Source organism: Manis javanica, chromosome Y (genome assembly GCF_040802235.1).
Source record: "Manis javanica isolate MJ-LG chromosome Y, MJ_LKY, whole genome shotgun sequence".
In the NCBI taxonomy this organism is placed as follows: domain Eukaryota; kingdom Metazoa; phylum Chordata; class Mammalia; order Pholidota; family Manidae; genus Manis; species Manis javanica.
Genome location: NC_133175.1, coordinates 5,430,161 through 5,449,300, shown reverse-complemented (window position 1 = coordinate 5,449,300; position 19,140 = coordinate 5,430,161). Strand labels below are relative to the sequence as shown.

The following is a 19,140-nucleotide window of genomic DNA, read 5'->3' as shown; positions in this document are numbered from 1 at the left end:
ATACTATTGATCAATTTGCAACAGAGAAAAAGTGTAGTTTTCACTAATGGTAGAATTATGTAGTGGGACTGTATTCCACCTTCCCTAAACATCACATACTAAAATTCAATATGAGACCTGTCAATCCTGAATCTCATACAAGAGTTTTTGTTTTTAGAATTATTTTTAGGGTGATCCTTCAGCATGCAAGATGAAGATGCTATTATCATGATGGTCTAGTGTATCCAACTATTACAGTATTCTTTCAATCACAGCAGCTAATTATCCATGTCAGTAGTGATCATCCAGAGTCTAACTCCTTCCTAGAGTCTCCTCTGACATGCTACTGTACCAATTATCATTGCCATGAATAGAAGGTGGGCAGAAAAAGACAGTTAACCTAGGCATTTTCCCTCGTTGTTACAAGTGCTGTCTGGTGAGAGAGGAAATGGAAGCTAATGCGTATCTTGATGTTCAGGGATTACTGGCAGAGTTTCAAAAAAAATCCTTGTTTTCTCTGTCTTCATCACAAATATTGCAAATTAAAGGCTGCATATGTCCTTCAATATGTCCTCTGAATAAAATAAAACCAGGCAACTAAGAAATGGATTAATGCCAAGTGGTATTTCAGAACGAGAGTTTGTTCTACACGCGTAGATGTCCCTACCTGTGGTGGCAGTAAGGGCAGTCTGACGTAAGAGAGCAGCATTTCCAGGTCTTGCTGCCTCCCCTGCACATCATAACCTACCCACTGCATGACAGCATTGACAATGGCTTCTTCATCAGGCACATCAATGTCATCAATGCACAGAAGATTGGACATCCCAATAGCTGGAAGCTTGGTTCTTTATTACCTTGATGAAGTGTTCCTAGAAAAGAAAGGTCTTCTACTGAAACCTTGTACTTTGGAAACTTCTTAACACAGTGAAAATATGAAAACATTTCACTTTGTTGAATTTCAGAAAAGGCCAGAGAGAGATACATATGCATTTATATTGCCTGTGACAGGAGGCATGGGCATGGGAAGGGTTGCTTGTGAGGCTGAAGAGGGATATTTACAGAATACAAGGAAAGACCGTAACTGTTTCATGGGCCACACAGTGAGCAGCTGAGTTCATTTTCTTTCCTAGCTGTTGTACGTGACAACAGCCTATGACTCCAGAACTGATGTTGAGTTGGTCTCTAGTCAAAAAACCTTAAGAGAAAGGCTGAAAAATGTCAAGTTGGGTACTATGTTGAAGGCCTGGGAGGGGTAGCTCTGGCTGTGCCTTTGAGGGGAGAACATGCTGAATTCCTTTGAGATGAGGGGAAGAAATTGATGAAAAACTTTTTCCTCTATGGGAAAACATGATCTTCTATTAACCAAGGCAAAGGTTTCTTTTATAACGGACAACAATCTCTAGATTCAGGGTAATCTAAAAGTTACTCCTGTGGAATTATTTTGGGGGGACAGTGGGACTCTCAAATATTATATCTCCATTCTTCCTTCTGTCACAGTGTTACCTTGTATTTTGTCAGGTCCAAATTTCAGGCAGCTGTGTTTCATTTTGTATTTCTCAAAATACAAGTCTATTTTTTTCTGATTTATAAGATCAAACATTTTCTGTGACAGCACAATTATCATTTCCAACATGTTTCTCAGTAAGAATCTCCTTTTCAATGCGATGAAATATACTTCTGCAGTAGACATAAACATGTCTAGTTGGCAATTTATGTTGCCCACTAAATAGATATTCTGGAAGAAGCCAAAGATAGTCTCTGAATAACTGGAGGGTCTGGGTAAATCAAGACAATCAGCTCCACTCTGAGTTTGTCACTGTGCAACTGAGTTCACCTAATAGAAAAATATTTCAAGTTTGACATACCCGTTAGGAAGCTCTGATACCATTAAATCTGAGGTAACTTGCTTGTTTAGACCAAGAGCCCTTTTGTGACTGAAGCAAACAATTGACAAAGACATGATGATCTTACTGTAGCAGATGTCCCCAGAGGAAAACCCTCTCACCTATAGCAAAAGAATAGAACTGTTCCTAAAAACTCACCGTACATCACATTTGTACAGAACTGCACAATATACAGGTTTCTCTCATGAACACTGTCATCAGCAGTGGGATTTTGAGGAAGGTGGAAATCTGAGGAGAAAAAAGGCTGTGTGAACTCTTTCATCTCCTGTGTAGTGAACAGCAGGTATGGATTCAGACCTAAGCCCTCAGGTCTACTTCATTTTGTCTGATACTGAAATTGCTTTTCATAAGTGACATAATTTTTGTGAAAGGGTTAAAAAAAGATAAAGCACTGCAAACCTTGTGGTTGTAAATTACTGGTACTATATGTACACACTGAATAGTATAGTGGTGATACTATAGAAGACTCCATACTTCCTTTTCATTTGTAACCACTCTCTAATGTAATAAAAGAAAAAATGAAAGTAAATGAGATTGTGGGAGGGAGGGAGAGGAGAAAGGAAGGGAGGTGGCCAATATAGATTGTAGTACAGTCTATCCGATTGGTTCATGCATTAGAGAAAGCTAAGAAATAATTACAATGCTTTACATGAAGGGTCATATTTAGATATAACCATAAATTAGAATTTTTGATAGAATTGATTGTGGCTTCAGAGATCCTGCCTAATGAGATGGTTGAAAATTGTTTGGCAATACAGTGAATTAACCTAAATAAAACATAGTCATGAGTTGGTCTAAAATATCTATATATGGTACTGCCACACCCAGTACTATAGAGAAATATTTAGGGAGTCATGATTAATTTAAATTGCCTTATACTAGAATTATTTTGCTCCTAATTTCAAGCTAAACCCTCTCCTCCATGCCCCTTCCCAAGAGTCTTCTTTGGTATCTCTGGTTTCATATTCCTCTTTTCAAACTGACACTTAGACACTGTGGTAAAAGTTATAAAATGAATATAGCACACTTGGCTCAAGGTTTCACTGATGCTGGCTACTGCTTATATGATAATGATGCTAAATTTTATGTCCCACCTTGAGCCGTGGAGTGTCCAGACATTTGGCAAAATACTATTTTGAGTGTGTCTGTGAGGTTGTTTCTGGATAAAGCTCTCTCACATTCAGGAGGGCAATCTGGTTACTCACTACACAAATCAAGTGACTTTAATTAATTCTTGGGGTTTAACCCTTTGCTAAGACATTAAACATTTGCATTTTATACTATCAATAGTATATCACAAAAGAATTATTAAAGCAAGAACTATACTTATTTTACTAAAATAACTAGACAACAGAGATTTTTATTGGATTGAATGTGGTGGTGTGGGAGGTGAGACAGAGAACTCCTCGTAAAACCACATATATTATAAAAATACAGTTTAACAGAAGTAATATTGAAAGAGCAAAAGGAGAGAAGGCTGCACCAGAATGCATACACCTGGAGAAAAGTGTAGACCTCATGGACGAGGGTAATGTACCAAAGCTGTGATGTGGTGGGGCCCAAGCCCTTCCCATACACCAGGTCACAGGTGGGAGGAATACAGAGTGGGAGTTAGTAGAGGCCTGGGAATGCTCAACACCTAGCCCTGCGGACATGCTCTGGGATCATGAAACTACATTGCATGGTGCCCTGGTGATTTACTGAGTTCGGAAAGCAAAGACAGGTGAAATACCTGGAGAGATGGAGATTCCAGCTGCTTGTGGAAAACGGATTCATATGTGGTGGATGTAGGTGGGTAGTCTGAGAGACTTCGTAAAAGCAACAGGGCTTCTAAACGGGCAAGGATTGCAAAGAGCTTAATGCTCAGGAGGAAGAATATGTAGACAATTGTCCAGCTGCAATCTGTGAAGCAGGGTGGGAGCTTAAATGGTTTTCAGGCGCTCCAACCACCTAGCTGGCTGTGAAGATACAAGACCCACCACCAGGACATGCAGCGTGTTGTCTTCCTCCTGGCTAGCCTACACCTGACTCAGGCTTGCAAACTACCAACCCCTGCCATGGATTCAGGCCAGCTAGAAGGAAGCCCCACCTACAGCAGCTACAAACACAAAGCACAGAGGATGACACCTGTGTGCTCGGCCCACTGGTTAAGGATGTGTAGACAGGCAGAGCAACCATGGAGCAGGAAAAGCTCTTTCCTCTCCCCAGGCACAAACACCTCTACTCTGTGACCCCTGACATTGCACCAGGGACTGAGTAGCTCTGGAGAGTGGGGTTTCTGGGCACTTGAGGGCAACACAAATTATGAAATGTCAAAGGAACCTGTTTCAAAACAAAATTATGAATAAACCTGAGAAAGACTCAAATGAAATTAACTTTACGAATCTTCCTGAAAGAGATTTCAAAATAAAAATCATTAACATGCTCATGGAGGTACAGAAAAAATATTCAAGGACACAGGAACGAATTTAGGACAGAGATCCAAACTTTGAAGAACACAATGTAGGGTATTAAAAGCAGAATAGACATGGTGGAGGAGACAATATACGAGACAGAAATGAGAGAAGAGGAATACAAAGAAGCTGAGGCACAGAAAGGAAAAAGGATCTCAAAGAATGAAAGAAAACAGAACTATGTGACCAATCCAAACAGAATAATATTTGTATTATATGGGTATCAGAACAAGAGAGAGAAAGAAGAGATAGAAAGTGTCTTTGAGGAAGTAATTGTGGAAAACTTCCTCAATCTGGGGAAGGAGATAGTCTCTCCGGCCATGGAGGTCCACAGATCTCCCAAAACAAGGGACCCAAGGAAGATAACACCAAGACATATAATAATTAAAATGGCAAAGATCAAGGATAAGAAATGACAATTAAAAGCAGCCAAAGAAAGAAATCAGATCACATACAAAGTAAAATCCATCAGGATATCATAAGACTTCTCAAAAGAAAACTTACAGGACAGAAGGGAGTGACATGGTATATTTAATGCAATGAGGAGGAAGGGACTCAAACCAAGAATGCTTTTTCCAGCAAGATTATCATTTAAATTTGAAGAAGGGATTAAATCATTTCCAGATAAGCAAAAGGGGAAAGAATTTAACTCCCACAAACCATTTCTACAGTGTATTTTGGAGGAACTGCTATATGGAAGTGTTCCTAAGGTTTAATACCTGTCACCAGAGGTAAAGAAAGGAATAGACAAAGAGAACAGCATATGATACCTAATATATAAAGAATGGCACAGGGAGAAAAGGAGGGGAAAAAAGAACATTTATATCACTTTTGTAATAGCATACTAAGTGAGTTAAGTTATTCTCTTAGATAGTACGGAAGTTACCCTTGAACCTTGGCAACCATGGATCTAAAGTCTTCAATGGCAATGAGTACATACTTCTCGGCAATCACTCTAAATGTAAATGTTCTGAATGCACCAATGAAAAGACATAAAGTAACTGAAAGGATAAAAAAATAACAAGACCCAAGAATACGCTGCCTAGAAGAGACCCACTTCAAACAGAAAGATATACAAAGATTAAAAGTGAAGGGATGGAAAAAGATATTTCACGCAACTAATGCTGAGAAAAAAGCAGGTGCTGCAGTACTTGTATAAGACAAAAAAATACTTCAAAGCAAAGAAAGTAACAAGAGACAAAGGACATTTCATAATGATAAAGGGGTCAGTCCAGCAAAAGGCTATAACCATTATACATATCTATGCACTCAATACAGGAGCACCTACCTATGTGAAACAAATACCAACAGAATTAAGAGGGGAAAGAAAATGCAATGCATTTATTCTAGCAGACTTCAACACTCCACTCACTCTGAATTCAGACAGACCAACCAGACAGAAAATAAGTAAGGAGAGAGAGGCATAGAACAACACATTAGAACTGAAGAAAATACCAGACATCTATAGAAATCTACACCCAAAAGCAGCAGGATGCATATTCTCCTAAAGTACCCATGGAACATTTTTAAGAATAGATCATATACGTGGCCACAGAAAGAGCCTCAGTAAATTTAAAAAGATTGAAATTGTACCAATAAACTTCACAGATCACAAGGGTATAAAACTAAAGATTCTTCCAAGGGTAGAAAACAAAAAGGCTCACAAACACAGGGAGGCTTAACAACATGCTCTTAAATAATCAATGGATCAATGACCAAATTAAAACAGAGATCAAGCAATATATGGAGACGAATGAAAACAACAGCATAACCCCAACCTCTGCGGGATGCAGCAAAGGACATTCTAAGAGGGAACTATAAAGCAATCCAGGGCTATTTCAAGAAGGAAGAACAATCTCAAATGAATAGTTTAAATTCACAATTATTGAAACTGCAAAAATAAGAATAAATGAACAACAAATTCAAAAGAAGGAGGGGCATAGTAAAGATCAGAGAAGAAATAAATCAGATTTAGAAGAATAAAACAATAGAAAAAAATTAATGAACCCAGGAGCTGGTTCTCTGAGAAAATAAACAAAATCATGAACCCCTAGGTAGACTTATTAAGAGAAAAAGAGAATCTGCACACATAAACAGAATCAGAAATGAGAAACAAAAAATCATGATGGACACGAGAGAAATACAAAGAATTATTAGAGAATACATTGACAATCCAAATGAAAACGAACTGGATAACCGAGAGTAAATGGACAACTTTGTAGGAAAACACAACCTTCCAAGACTGACCCAGGAAGAAAGAGAAAATCTAAACAGACAGATTACCAGTAATTAAATGGAATCTTTAAATAATAACTACACAAGAACAAAATGCCTGGACCTGACAGATTCACTGCTGAAATTTATCAGACATTTAGAGAACCCACAATATCCATTCTCCCTAAAGTTTTCCAAAAAACAGAAGAGGAGGGAATACTTCCCAATTCATTCTATGAAGATGGCATCACTGTAAAATCAAGACCATGCAAACACACCACAAACCAAGAACACTACAGACCTATATCCTTCATGAACACAGATGCAAAAATATTCAACAAAATATTAGTGAACCAAATTAAAAAATACACCGTGATCAAGTGAGCTTCATCCCAGGGGTGCAAAGTAGGTATAACGTTCGAAAGTCCACCACATCAACAAAAAGGACAAAAACTACATGATCAACTGCATAGATGCTGAAAAATCTTTTGATAAAATTCAACATTCATTCATTGTAAAAACTCTAAAAAATGGGTATACAGAGCAACAACCACAACATAATCAAGGCCGTATAAGACAAACCTACAGCCAACATCATACTGAACACTGAGAAGCTGAAAATTTTTCCTCTAGGATAAGGAACAAGACAAGGATGCCCACTCTCCCCACCTCTACTCAACATAGCACTGGAGGTCATAGCCATGTCAATCAGAAAACACAAAGAAACAAAAGGCATCCATATTGGTAAGTAAGAAGGCAAACTGTCCCTGTCTGCAGAAGAGATGACATTGTGCATAAAAATCTCTAAAGAATTAACTCCATAACTACCAGAACTAATATCTGAATTCAGCACACTTTCAAGACACAAAATTAATACACTAATGATGAACTATCAGAGAGAGAAATCACGAAAACAATTCCATTCACTATTGCATCAAAAAGAATAAAACACCTAGGAATAAACCTAAACAAGAAAGTGAAAGACCTACACCCTGAAAGCTACCAGATACTTCTAAGAGAAATTAAAGAGGACACTAATAAATGGAAATTCATTCCATGCTCATGGGTAGGAAGAATTAATGTTGTTAAAAATGGCATTCTACCTAAAGCAATCTATAGATCCAATGCAATCCCTATCAAAATACCAACAGCATTCTTCAATGAACTGGAACAAATAATTCTAAAAGTCATACGGAACAACAAAAGACCCCAAAGAGCCAAAGCTATCCTGAGAAGGAAGAATAATGCAGGGGGATTTTGCTTCCCAACTTCAAGGTCACGGTATTCAGTACAATCTCGTACTGATACAAGAACAGACCCATAGATAAGTTGAACAAAACAGAGAGTTCAGATATTAACCCAAGCATACATGGTCAATTTAAACATGAAACAGGAGCCAAGGCTACACAATTGGGAAATGACAGCCTCTTCCACAGCTGGTGTTGGCAAAACTGGACAGCTACATGTAAGAGAATGAAACTGGATTCCTGTCTAACCCCATACACAAAAGTAAATTCGAAATGGATCAAAGACCTGAATGTAATTTATGAAACCATAAAACTCCTAGAAGAAAATAAAGGCAAAACACTCTTGAATATAAACAGGAGCAACTTCTTCATGAGCATAGCTACAGAGGCAAGCGAAAAAGAAGCAAAAATGAATAATTGGAACTATAACTAAAAAGCTTCTGTACAGCAAATAACACAATCAGTAGAATGAAATGGCATCCTACTGTATGAAAGAATATATTCAAAAATGACATATCCGATGAAGGTTTGACATCCAAAAGATACACAAAGAGCTCATGCACCTAAATAAACAAAAATCAAATAACCCACTTAAAAAATGCGCACAGCATCTGAACAGACATTGTCCAAAGAAGAAATTCAAATGGCCAACATGCTCATGGAAAGATACTCCACACAACAAATCACCAGAGAAATGTAAAATAAAACCTCCATGAGATATCATCTCACAACAGTTAGGATGGCCACCTTTCAGAAGACAAACAACAACAGATGTTGGCAAGGATGTGGAGAAAGGGGAACTCTCCTACACTGCTGATAGGAATATAAATTATTTAAACCATCATGGAAAGCAGTATAGAGGTTCTTCAAAAGCTAAAAATGGAAGTACCATTTGATCCAGGAATTCTTCTCCTAGGAATTTATCCTAAGAATGCAAGATTCCAGTTTTAAAAAGACATATGCACCCCTATGTTTATTGCTGCACTATTTACAACAGCAAAGAAATGGAAGCAACCGAGGTGCTCATCAGTAGAAGAATGGATAAACAAGATGTGGAACATACACACAATGGAATATTACTCAGCCGTAAGGAGAAAACAAATCCTACCATTTACAACAACATGGATGCAGCTGGAGGGTATTATGCTCAGTGAAATAAGCCAGGCGAAGAAAGACAAGCACCGAATGATTTCACTCATCTGCAGAGTATAAGAACAAAGAAAAAACAGAAGGAACAAAACAGCAGCAGAAGCACAGAACCCAAGAATGGACTAACAGTTAACAAAGGGAAAGGGACTAGGGAGAATGGGTGGGAAGAGAAGGATGAGGGGAAAATGGGGCGTATTATGATTAGCACACGTAATGCAGAGGGAGGCACAGGGAAGGCAGTATAGCAACCACAATGTTGTTCATGTAAGTGTATATTAATAACAAAAAAAAGAAGGGGGATTTAAGGAAACCACAGTGTTGTTTCGATGCACATCCTGCACTAACACTCAGTTTCATTCATACACTATGAAAAGGAAGACAAGTTCACTTTGAGCAACAAAAATAATTCAAGCAGTTTATCAAAATTTGTTTTGTCTGCAATAGTAAGATACAAGTCTAGAAACTGTTAATACTTAGTTCAAGAATTTAGGCAATTTAACAGGGAAGTTTTCATGTTTTGTTTTTGTGTAGGATTAACCTTTGAATTATATAACTGGTGTTACTGTAGATTATATGGCATCTGTATTTAGGATACAGGAATATAAATAGCATAATTTAAAAACATGTCAAAAATGCCAGTCCAGTGTAATATGTCTCTCTACATTTCAGGAATATGTTTGAAACTTCCAAATTCTGAACAATAACCAGGGCTGGGAAGAAGAAAGAAGGTTTAGATGAAATTTTTTGAGAATTCAAATACTAGAAATTTAAACATTTTAAGGTTTTCATAAAAACTCTAGAAAATATTCTTTATTTAAATGCACCTCAAACATAAATCTGTAATGTTAAATTTATTTGTTTCTGTTTATGTGTGATTTTCTATTGTTTTCTTTATGTACTTGCCTTTTATTTTTGAATTTTAGATAACTAGCAGTGTTCTTATCTTGAAATATTTATCTTTGACTGGCTTTCACAGAAAGATCCATCTCGTGTTGTTTCCTGCTTCACAAGTTAAAACATTCGTTTCTACTTTCCTACGTATCAGGGAAATACTAGCACTAATGGTAATTTAATGTCTTTCATCCACTTTTTCTTGCCTCCCTACAGAAATCTGTATTTCATGTCACTGACATCTGAATAAACATAGCCTTATCCCATGCAAATTTCAAAGAATTAACACATAGAAATATTCAATTATTACAATTATATTAATAGTATTGAAAAAGATCGTAAGTTAGTTAAGTTAAAGGATTGAACTCAAAACTGTTTTTAACAAAAACACTTGTTTTCACTAGGATATAAGAAGCCTGTTCAATAGAACTGGCTCATTTACTAATTTTGATAGTTCTCAAGTTATTCCAGTGAATGTTGGTCCATTAATAATTGTTTTTCCTTATTGAACATTTAACTTTCATTAGCAATCAAAATTTGTGTGATTTTGTATACTAAAGTTCTAATAGTGTGAAAACATAAGGGAAACCTTATTTTCCTAATACTGTGGATTGTACTTGAAGTATGTACTTGTTTGGCAGAATTTTTGGCAGATTTTCCATTTCTCCAGGCTTTGACATTAAATTTAACCTTTTTAATTTCAAAATGAGAAACATGTTTGAGTACAGCTCAATCAAATACTTCTACATGCTATTCATTAGGTGCAGGTCATATGCAAATTATGTTTATATTGCTTTTTCATTTTATCCAAAATAATAATCTTTACTTTAGAAAGGTTTTAGAAATATACACATATAAATTCATACATGTACAAATACACACTCACATCTATATATATGTAAACATATACACACACACATGTATATCAGTAAACAAATCAATAAGTTAGGTATTGTATTATACAAGTCAATTTGAAGCAGTTGGTTTTACCACTGTGTACTTATGGGCCACTCTCAGGAGCCCTGTGAAGCCCAGGGCATTTCCAATTGACAGAATCCCTAAGCAGTTTGAAGTATGGAGCTGCTTTATAAGAAAAGTGAGCAGACTTTAATGACTTGAGTCACCTTTAGAGAAGAAGCTGCACCCAGCAAATTTTCAATATAATATCTTCTTTCAATAGCAGAGAACCACGATATTTTGAAAAATAATGATTATAAGTCCCATGAAATAAGGCACAAATATGCTAACTAGAAATTTTTCAATTCTCTCATTAGGAGGGCTGTCTTTTCTAATGTAGAACAACCATACAGGAAATAGCTTTTTAGGCCAACATCTGCAAGGGAATGCATGTAAACATTAATAAGATGGCCGGAAGAAGCCACACTAGATTATCAAAAATAAATAGCAAATGAACAGTGAATACTGTCATTACAAAGAGCAAATTGATATTCTTTACCATCTTAAACCTGCATCTACACCTTATTTTACAATAGTTTATAACATGACTCGCAGAGCATTATATCATATTATAAAAGGATCATACAGTTGATGAAAGGTGTAGTTGTCATTTGTGTGGAAAAACATCTTAGTAAATAAGAGCATGGAGGTTACATGTCTGTTTTTTAAAGTCTTTCTTCATTAGCTGGTAAGGACGACTCTTGTTAATATTTTGCCTGCAACTGACGCCTGGGCTGCCTCAAAAGAAAGAAAACATGCCCAGAGTCTACAAATAAACAATTCTTTATATGGTTACTTTCGTAGGTATACAAAGCATGCCTTGTTTAATAACATATGTAAAGACTATATGTAAGAATTTTAAAAAATGAGAGCAGAGCTATTTAAGCTATTTCTTTTGTAGTGATGTTCTGCAAAAAATGCATATTTATTTTTATAATAAGCAGCTATTTAAGCCATTTCCTGTGTATTCACATGCTGTATTATTTTTGGAGCAAGCACTATTGAATTATTGCAAAGATTATGTTATTTTGATAAGTTATGTTTCTGTTGCTTTGGCTAAGCAATGTAGGTACGTTACAAAGCATGATATTTCACATGGATTATATAAATTATAAACCCTTCCTTTATAAGATTCCCTTTAAAATGTCTTCACATAGATTCTGTATGGTTGCATAACCATAAAGAAAAGAGTAACACGTACTGCAAGATGATCTATATTTAGTTCAACCTCTAAAAATAAGTTACTAGACAAATCTGTTCCATCATCACACTTTTCTGTGTTGTTTTTCTCCTGGGTTTTGAAGAGAGAGCCCTGCCCATATTTCATGAGACCCAGAGAAGTATGAACTATTCTTAAGATTCAGATCTGAAGACTCACCTGCTATAGACATTGAAACTTGGCCTAGTTACTAAGAATATTTATTGCTTAGTGGATGAAACCATAAAACTCCTATAAGAAAATAGCAAAAAAGTTCCTTAACCTTAGAATGATTTTCTGAGTAAGCTACCAAAATACAGCCAACCAAAGCTAAAACATACAAGTGAGGCAACATTAAACTAAAGAGCTTTTTAACACCACTGGAAATAAAAATAAATTGAAAAGAAGACCTACAAATGAGAAAAATATTTGCAGCTTAATATTCAAAATGTGTTAAGGACTAATACAAGTCAGTAGCACAAAATAAAATAATTAATTAAAAAATGGACAAAGAACCTGAATGGACATTTTCTAAAAAAGACATAGAAATGAACCAATAGGTACTTGAAAACGTGCAGGACATCACTAATCATCAGGGAAATGCAAGTCAAAACCATGAGGTGTTCTCTCACACCACTTAGGATGGCTATTATCAAAACGAGAAGAGATAAACAATGTTGGTGAAGCTTTGGAGAAAAGGGAACCGTTGAACTGAAAGTGGGAATGTAAAGTGGCATAAACATTATGGAACACAGTAGGGAGGTTCCTTAATAAAATTTGAAACAGAACTATGACATGGTCCAGCAATCCCACTCCTGGGTATATATCCAAAGGAAATGAGATCAGGCTCTTGAGATATTTTCACTGCATGTTAACTGCAGCGTTACTCACAATAGCCAAGATATGGAAACTAAATGCCCTTTGACTGACGAACGGATGAAGAAACTGGTGTGTATATGTGTGTATGTATATGTGTGTGTGTGTATATATATATACATATGTGTGTGTGTGTGTACATGAACACACACAATGTTACATTAGTCAGTCCCGAAAAAGTTGGAAATCTCCGCATTTGTGACAACATGGATGAACCTGGAGAGCATTGTTAGGTGAAGGAAGCCAGAAACTGAAAGACAGATAATATAGGATATCACTTGTATGTGGAATTTAAAAAAAAGAGTACCGATTTCATAGAAACACATAGATCGGTAGTTGCCAGAAGCTGGAAGGGGAAATGAAGAAATACATGTCAAAGGGTACAAACTCCGGTACAAGAATAAGTTGTGAGGATCTACTGTATAGCGGGATGTCTACAGATAATAACGTGCTATTGGTTATTGTATTCTTTGAAGTTGTTTCAGAGTATAGCTTAGCGTTCTCACCATGGAAATGAGTTAACTCTTTGCTGTTCACTACTTTTCATGATTTTCGTAAGGATTCCATAATGTATATGCATATCAAATCACTACATTGTACACTTTTAAGTATGCACAATTTTGTCAAACATTCCTCAATAAAACTGGCATGAGTGAATTAATAAAGAAATACTGTCAGCCCTAAACTCATCTTTGTTACCTTTGTTCTACAGTTTGGATAAATATGATTATTTCCAAGCAGGAGACTGACTAAAAACCTAATGTACAATTGGTATATCCCACTTTCCCTGTCATTTCTACAAATGAGAATGTACCAACACCATGAGAGGACATATTCTTGAATCTTTGTGTTAAAATAGTTTTATTTTCTCACAGTCAAAAATTTTTATTGCATATTATTTACTTATTTCTCTTTTATACTGCTGATTTTAAATCCTGGTTCTTCCCTTTACTACCATAGGTTACTTAACTAGTCTATCCTTCAGTTTTCTCACTGGTAGAGTAGGAATAATAGGACTGTGGGTTATATAATGCAGGGTTATTGTGAGAACTGAATCAGTTAATCATACCAAGCACTTACCTGTGTAAGCATATCGAACCTAGGAATTAAGTACATTAGGATTGATTCCTTCCATCTTGACCTCTTCTTGTCTGGCATCACACACATTGCCAGGAGACATCACAGCAAGAAAATCTGACATTGCACTGAGAAGCAACCTGGAAATAGAAATATTTCATAGGAACATAAATTAGTCCATAATTTCTTTGAAAAGCATGAAATACAGACAGCAAGCTTGTAACACTGGTAATTCTGTTTTATGCATAAATCTTTCACATTTCATTAAAGTGTTATGAAATTAGAAAGGTAAAATGAGTGGATTTTCTTTTAGAGGGTTGATGCTGTTTTTCTTCATCAATTTCTCCCTGGCTTGATCTTCTAAGTATCACACAAGGCGATGGAGCAAATATGCTACTGCTTTTTCAATACAGGAAGATAAACGTCTGTTTTCCTTAGTGTACCAATTTGTAATCAGTGGACTGATTTTTGTTTATTCATACTTGGCTATACTCACCAAATGTTCTATCTGCATACGGATACTTACCGATGGGCTGGGATTCGCATGTTTCCAGCAATGAGTATCACATCACACAGTTGTTTCTATTTCAGGTAGTTCTCTATTTTATGGAGAGTTTTCTCTGCATGGTTTACAGCAATGAACTCCTCCTCAGCTCTGGTGACATTCACTTGTTCAGGATGTCGTGGATCTAATCTAGAAGGGGTGAGAGTGAGAGTATGTGAGTGCAAATGTCTGTGGAAATTTAGACACATCAACTACAAGAAATACATTGTATTCAAGTAAAACTGAAATTTGCCCTTCGATTTAAAAAAATTCACTGTGATTACTACCTAACCTTCCATCTAAGTGATATGTCATCATTAGTATTTATACCTGGAGTGGACCCATAAAGAGGTATGGTTCAGCTGCAGGGTTACTGGTAACTGCCATATGAACAAACATAAACCTCAAAATACCAGTATTTCTTTGATTTTTATTGGTATCACAGCTTTGCCATTAGGCATGAAATTGTAGGCATGATTTAAAATATTTTTCAAGTTTGAAAGGTATCAAAGTACTCATAACATATGAGCAGTATTTCTTGAAGAATCTTAAGCCTGAGAGTTTGGTTACACTACACATGTCAATCCCATTAAAAAATATACAACTTCCATCTTTTATATCTTTTTCAGCTTTAATGGGATATAATTTACATATAACACTGAATAATTTAAGGTGTACAATATGATTTGACAATGTATATATAGTAAATTGTTACAATACGTTTAGTTAGAACACCCATCACTTCACATAGTTTCTATCTTTTGTGCGGTAGGAACATGTAAGATATACTCTGTCAGCAATTTTCACCTGTCCAATACAGTATTTTTAAGTATAGTTACCATGCTGTACATTAGATCCCCAAAATTACTCATCTTCTAACTGGAAATTGTACCCTTTGACTATTTAGGCAAACCTGGTAATTATTGAATTTACAATAAGGAAGCTCTTCTTATGTCCTGTCAACATCACACAACAGCAGAACTTAAATACTAACACAAGCACACAGAGGCCTACAATCCGTAGAAACTTAAAAATTTGGTGGTTGGAGGAATACACTTAAAAATACTTTGATTATTACCTTTCTTCCAGGCATCATTTTCCATCCACCCAGTTAAGATTAATTTTAAGTTCACCCACCCCCAATTCACACTGTGTTTTTTTAAAATACAATTGGTGAGGGTGACATTTACTCTTTATTTTGTTCAAATAAATGATTCATCTCTGAATCTTCTTTGGGACTTTAAATTACTCTACTATATGAATCATCAGGATGAATGACCAGATCTGGCGCTTGTTGCTTCTATCTTTATAAATATGATATCTTATTGATAAATAACCCTTTTATTAGTGTAACCTCTTTTTTTTTGTAATGGTTTTTTACTTATTCTATTTTTGTTTGAGATAATATAGCTACTCAGGCTCTTTTTTGGTTGCTATTTACATGAAATACATATTGCATCCTTGACTTTTCTTAATCTGTAGTGAATTTCTTTTTGATAGCATAAAAGAATCTATTGAATAGCCTTTTTAAATATCTGTTATGCCAATCCATGTATTTGATGAGGAAGCTTAATCCATTGATATTTAACGTACTTACTGACAGAGAAGTTCTTAGAACTGCCATTATCTTTGTTTCGTGTATCTGTTATAATAACTTTCTGGTCCTCATTCACTCCATTACTGCCTTTGTTTCTTGTTTATTTTATTGTTTTTAGTAAAATGTTTTGATTCTTTCCCCATTTCCATTTGTGGTATTTTATAGGTGTTTTTCTCATGGTTAACATGGAGATTACATATGAAATTTTAAAGTGATAACAATCTTGTAATCTGATAGCATGATATGAATACCCTTAAAATCGCCTGCTACAGAATGAGCCTATTTTCATGTGTTTTGGAAAGGAACTATCCCTTGGCATCACAGACTGGAAAGCATTTAGGTTTCAGTCAACTCACTTATTGTAATCTTTACTCTGCTCACGTAATAGTTTGATAATGAGTCAATCAAACATCGAATGTCTAATTATCTGAGATATCCTCACATATAGTCCACCACGTATTGGAATGGGCATATTCTAAAGGAAGAATATGTTTTGTGAAGTTCTGGCCAGGAAATAATTTTATTCTATGAATGTTCTTCAGCCTAATTTAAGGATACAAAAGTATCTTCAATTTCATCTTGTTACATAAGGAATGAAGTTAGATTTTTATTTGACATCCTTTTCCTTTCCTAATGTGAGCATTTATAACTGGAAATTATCTTCTTAGCCCTGCTTTTGCTGTATCTAGTATGTTTTGGTATGCTGAGACTTCATATTCACTGACTCAAGATATTTTCTAATTATACCTGCAATTTCATCTATGCACTATTAATGGTTAAGCATGCCTTGTAATTTCCACATATTTGGGGATTTTCTAAATTTCCTTCTATTAATTTCTATTTTCATGCCATTGTTATCAGAAAAGGTACTTTGCATCATTCAAATTTTAATGTATTCAGTTTTGCAGTCAAAGTATGATCTAATCTTGAGACCATTCCACGTGCACTTGAGAAAAATCTGTATTTTTCTATTTGGTGGGTTGTTCTCTGTATGTCTGTTAGGTCAATTAATGTATAGTGCCGCTGAAGTCCTCTATTACTTTATTGAAGTTATGTCTGATTATCCTTTGGCTATTTTGTATTGGGTTATCAATATTACTGTAGTTTCATCTAGTATTATTGTAGCTCGTCCAATTCTCCCTACAATTCTGTCAGTGTTTGTTTCATATATTTAGGAGATCTGGCGCTTGTTGCTTCTATCTTTATAAATATGATATCTTATTGATAAATAACCCTTTTATTAGTGTAACCTCTTTTTTTTGTAATGGTTTTTTACTTATTCTATTTTTGTTTGAGATAATATAGCTACTCAGGCTCTTTTTTGGTTGCTATTTACATGAAATACATATTGCATCCTTGACTTTTCTTAATCTGTAGTGAATTTCTTTTTGATAGCATAAAAGAATCTATTGAATAGCCTTTTTAAATATCTGTTATGCCAATCCATGTATTTGATCAGGAAGCTTAATCCATTGATATTTAAGGTACTTACTGACAGAGAAGTTCTTAGAACTGCCATTATGTTCTTTGTTTCGTGTATCTGTTATAATAACTTTCTGGTCCTCATTCACTCCATTACTGCCTTTGTTTCTTGTTTATTTTATTGTTTTTAGTAAAATGTTTTGATTCTTTCCCCATTTCCATTAGTGGTATTTTATAGGTGTTTTTCTCATGGTTAACATGGAGATTACATATGAAATTTTAAAGTGATAACAATCTTGTAATCTGATGCCATCTTAATTAACTTCAGGTACATAGAGAAACTGTTATGCTCCTCCCTTTTTGTTCTAGACACCACAAATTGCATTTTAATGTATTGCATACCCATAGATTTATAACTGCTTTTATGCTCTTGACTTTTAAATACTGTAGAAGAATAAAAGGTAGAGTTACGAACCAATTTTACAATACTGTTTTTTATATTTGTCATGCATCTTCCTTTGTCTGAGAACAGTGTATTTTTGTTAGGCTTTGAGCGACTGTCCAGCATCCTTTCATTTCAACTTGAAGGACTCCATTTAACATTTCTTGTTGGACAAATCTAGTGGTAATCAAGTGTTTCAGTGTTGTTTATCTGGAAATATCTTAATTTATCCCCCACTTTTGAAGGACAGTTTTGCCAGATACAGAATTTTTAGCTGATACATTTAAACTACTGAATGGAAAAATGTGATCATCCCAGTGCTTTCTGCCCTGCAAAGTTTCTGCTGCAGGGAACCACTGATTGATGAGTCCTTGTATTGATGAGTTACTTCTTTTTTGCTGCTTTCAAGATGTTCTGTCTTTTACTTTGATGGTTTGACTACAATGTGTCTTATCTGAGTCTCTGTGTTTATCTTACTTGGAGTCATTTAGCTCCTTGCATTTTAATCCTATATCTTTCCTCAACTTTGGGTAATTTGCTGCCTTTATTTCTTCAAAGAAGCTCTATGATGCTTGTACTCTCTCTTCTCTTTCTGGGATTTCAGTTATGCATATATTGTTTTGCTTGGTGAAGCCCGATAATTCTCTAAGGATATATTAATTGTTTTTCATTATTTTTCCTTTGCATGTCTCAGATTTGATAATTTCATAAAATCTGTTCACATATTCTTCTTTTTACTGGTTCAAGTCTGTTGTTGAAGACTTCTAGTGAACTTTTCAATTCAGACTTATATTTTTCAGCTCCAGAATTTTTGTTTGCCCTCTTTTATAATTTCTATCTCTTTGTTGATATTCTTATTTTGTTTATGTATTGTTTCCCTGATTTCCTTTAGTTCTTTTCTGTGCTTTTTCCTTTAGCTCTTTGAGGATATTTAAGATAGTTGTTAAAATTCTTGATCTAAAAAGTCTGAAACCTGTGGTTCTTCAGAGTGACTTTCTGGATGTTTATTTTGCTCCTTCTTCATGAGCCCTGTTTCCACATTTCTTTGTCTGCCTGGTAAACTCTTGGAAAAATTGGGAATTGGCAAAACAGGCACATTTCCAAATCTTTACATAATGGCATTGGGTGGGAGCTCTCTTTCATTAATAAGCCCAACATGAAGGTTTAAGGACGTCTCAGGTCTTTTCTGA

At 35.3% G+C, this 19,140-nt stretch overlaps 1 protein-coding gene across 6 annotated transcripts in view; it reads right to left on the bottom strand.

The window, feature by feature from the left end:
• The window catches only part of LOC140843040 (kelch-like protein 4), a 116,258-nt gene that overhangs the window by 27,249 nt on the left and 69,869 nt on the right, over window positions 1–19,140 (bottom strand). For 5 of the 6 annotated variants that reach the window (XR_012127614.1, XM_073228249.1, XM_073228251.1 and 2 more), the window contains exons 2-4: window positions 14,472–14,639; window positions 13,949–14,085; window positions 647–848 (exon numbers count right to left, since the gene is read on the bottom strand). Coding sequence is in view for 5 of the 6 variants with exons in the window: in XM_073228249.1 (XP_073084350.1) it covers window positions 647–802 (156 nt within the window). In the remaining variant the exon portion in view is untranslated. Of the gene's footprint in view, window positions 1–646; window positions 849–2,021; window positions 2,112–13,948; window positions 14,086–14,471; window positions 14,640–19,140 lie in introns of all 6 variants that reach the window. The other variant, XM_073228252.1, reaches the window with a different exon arrangement.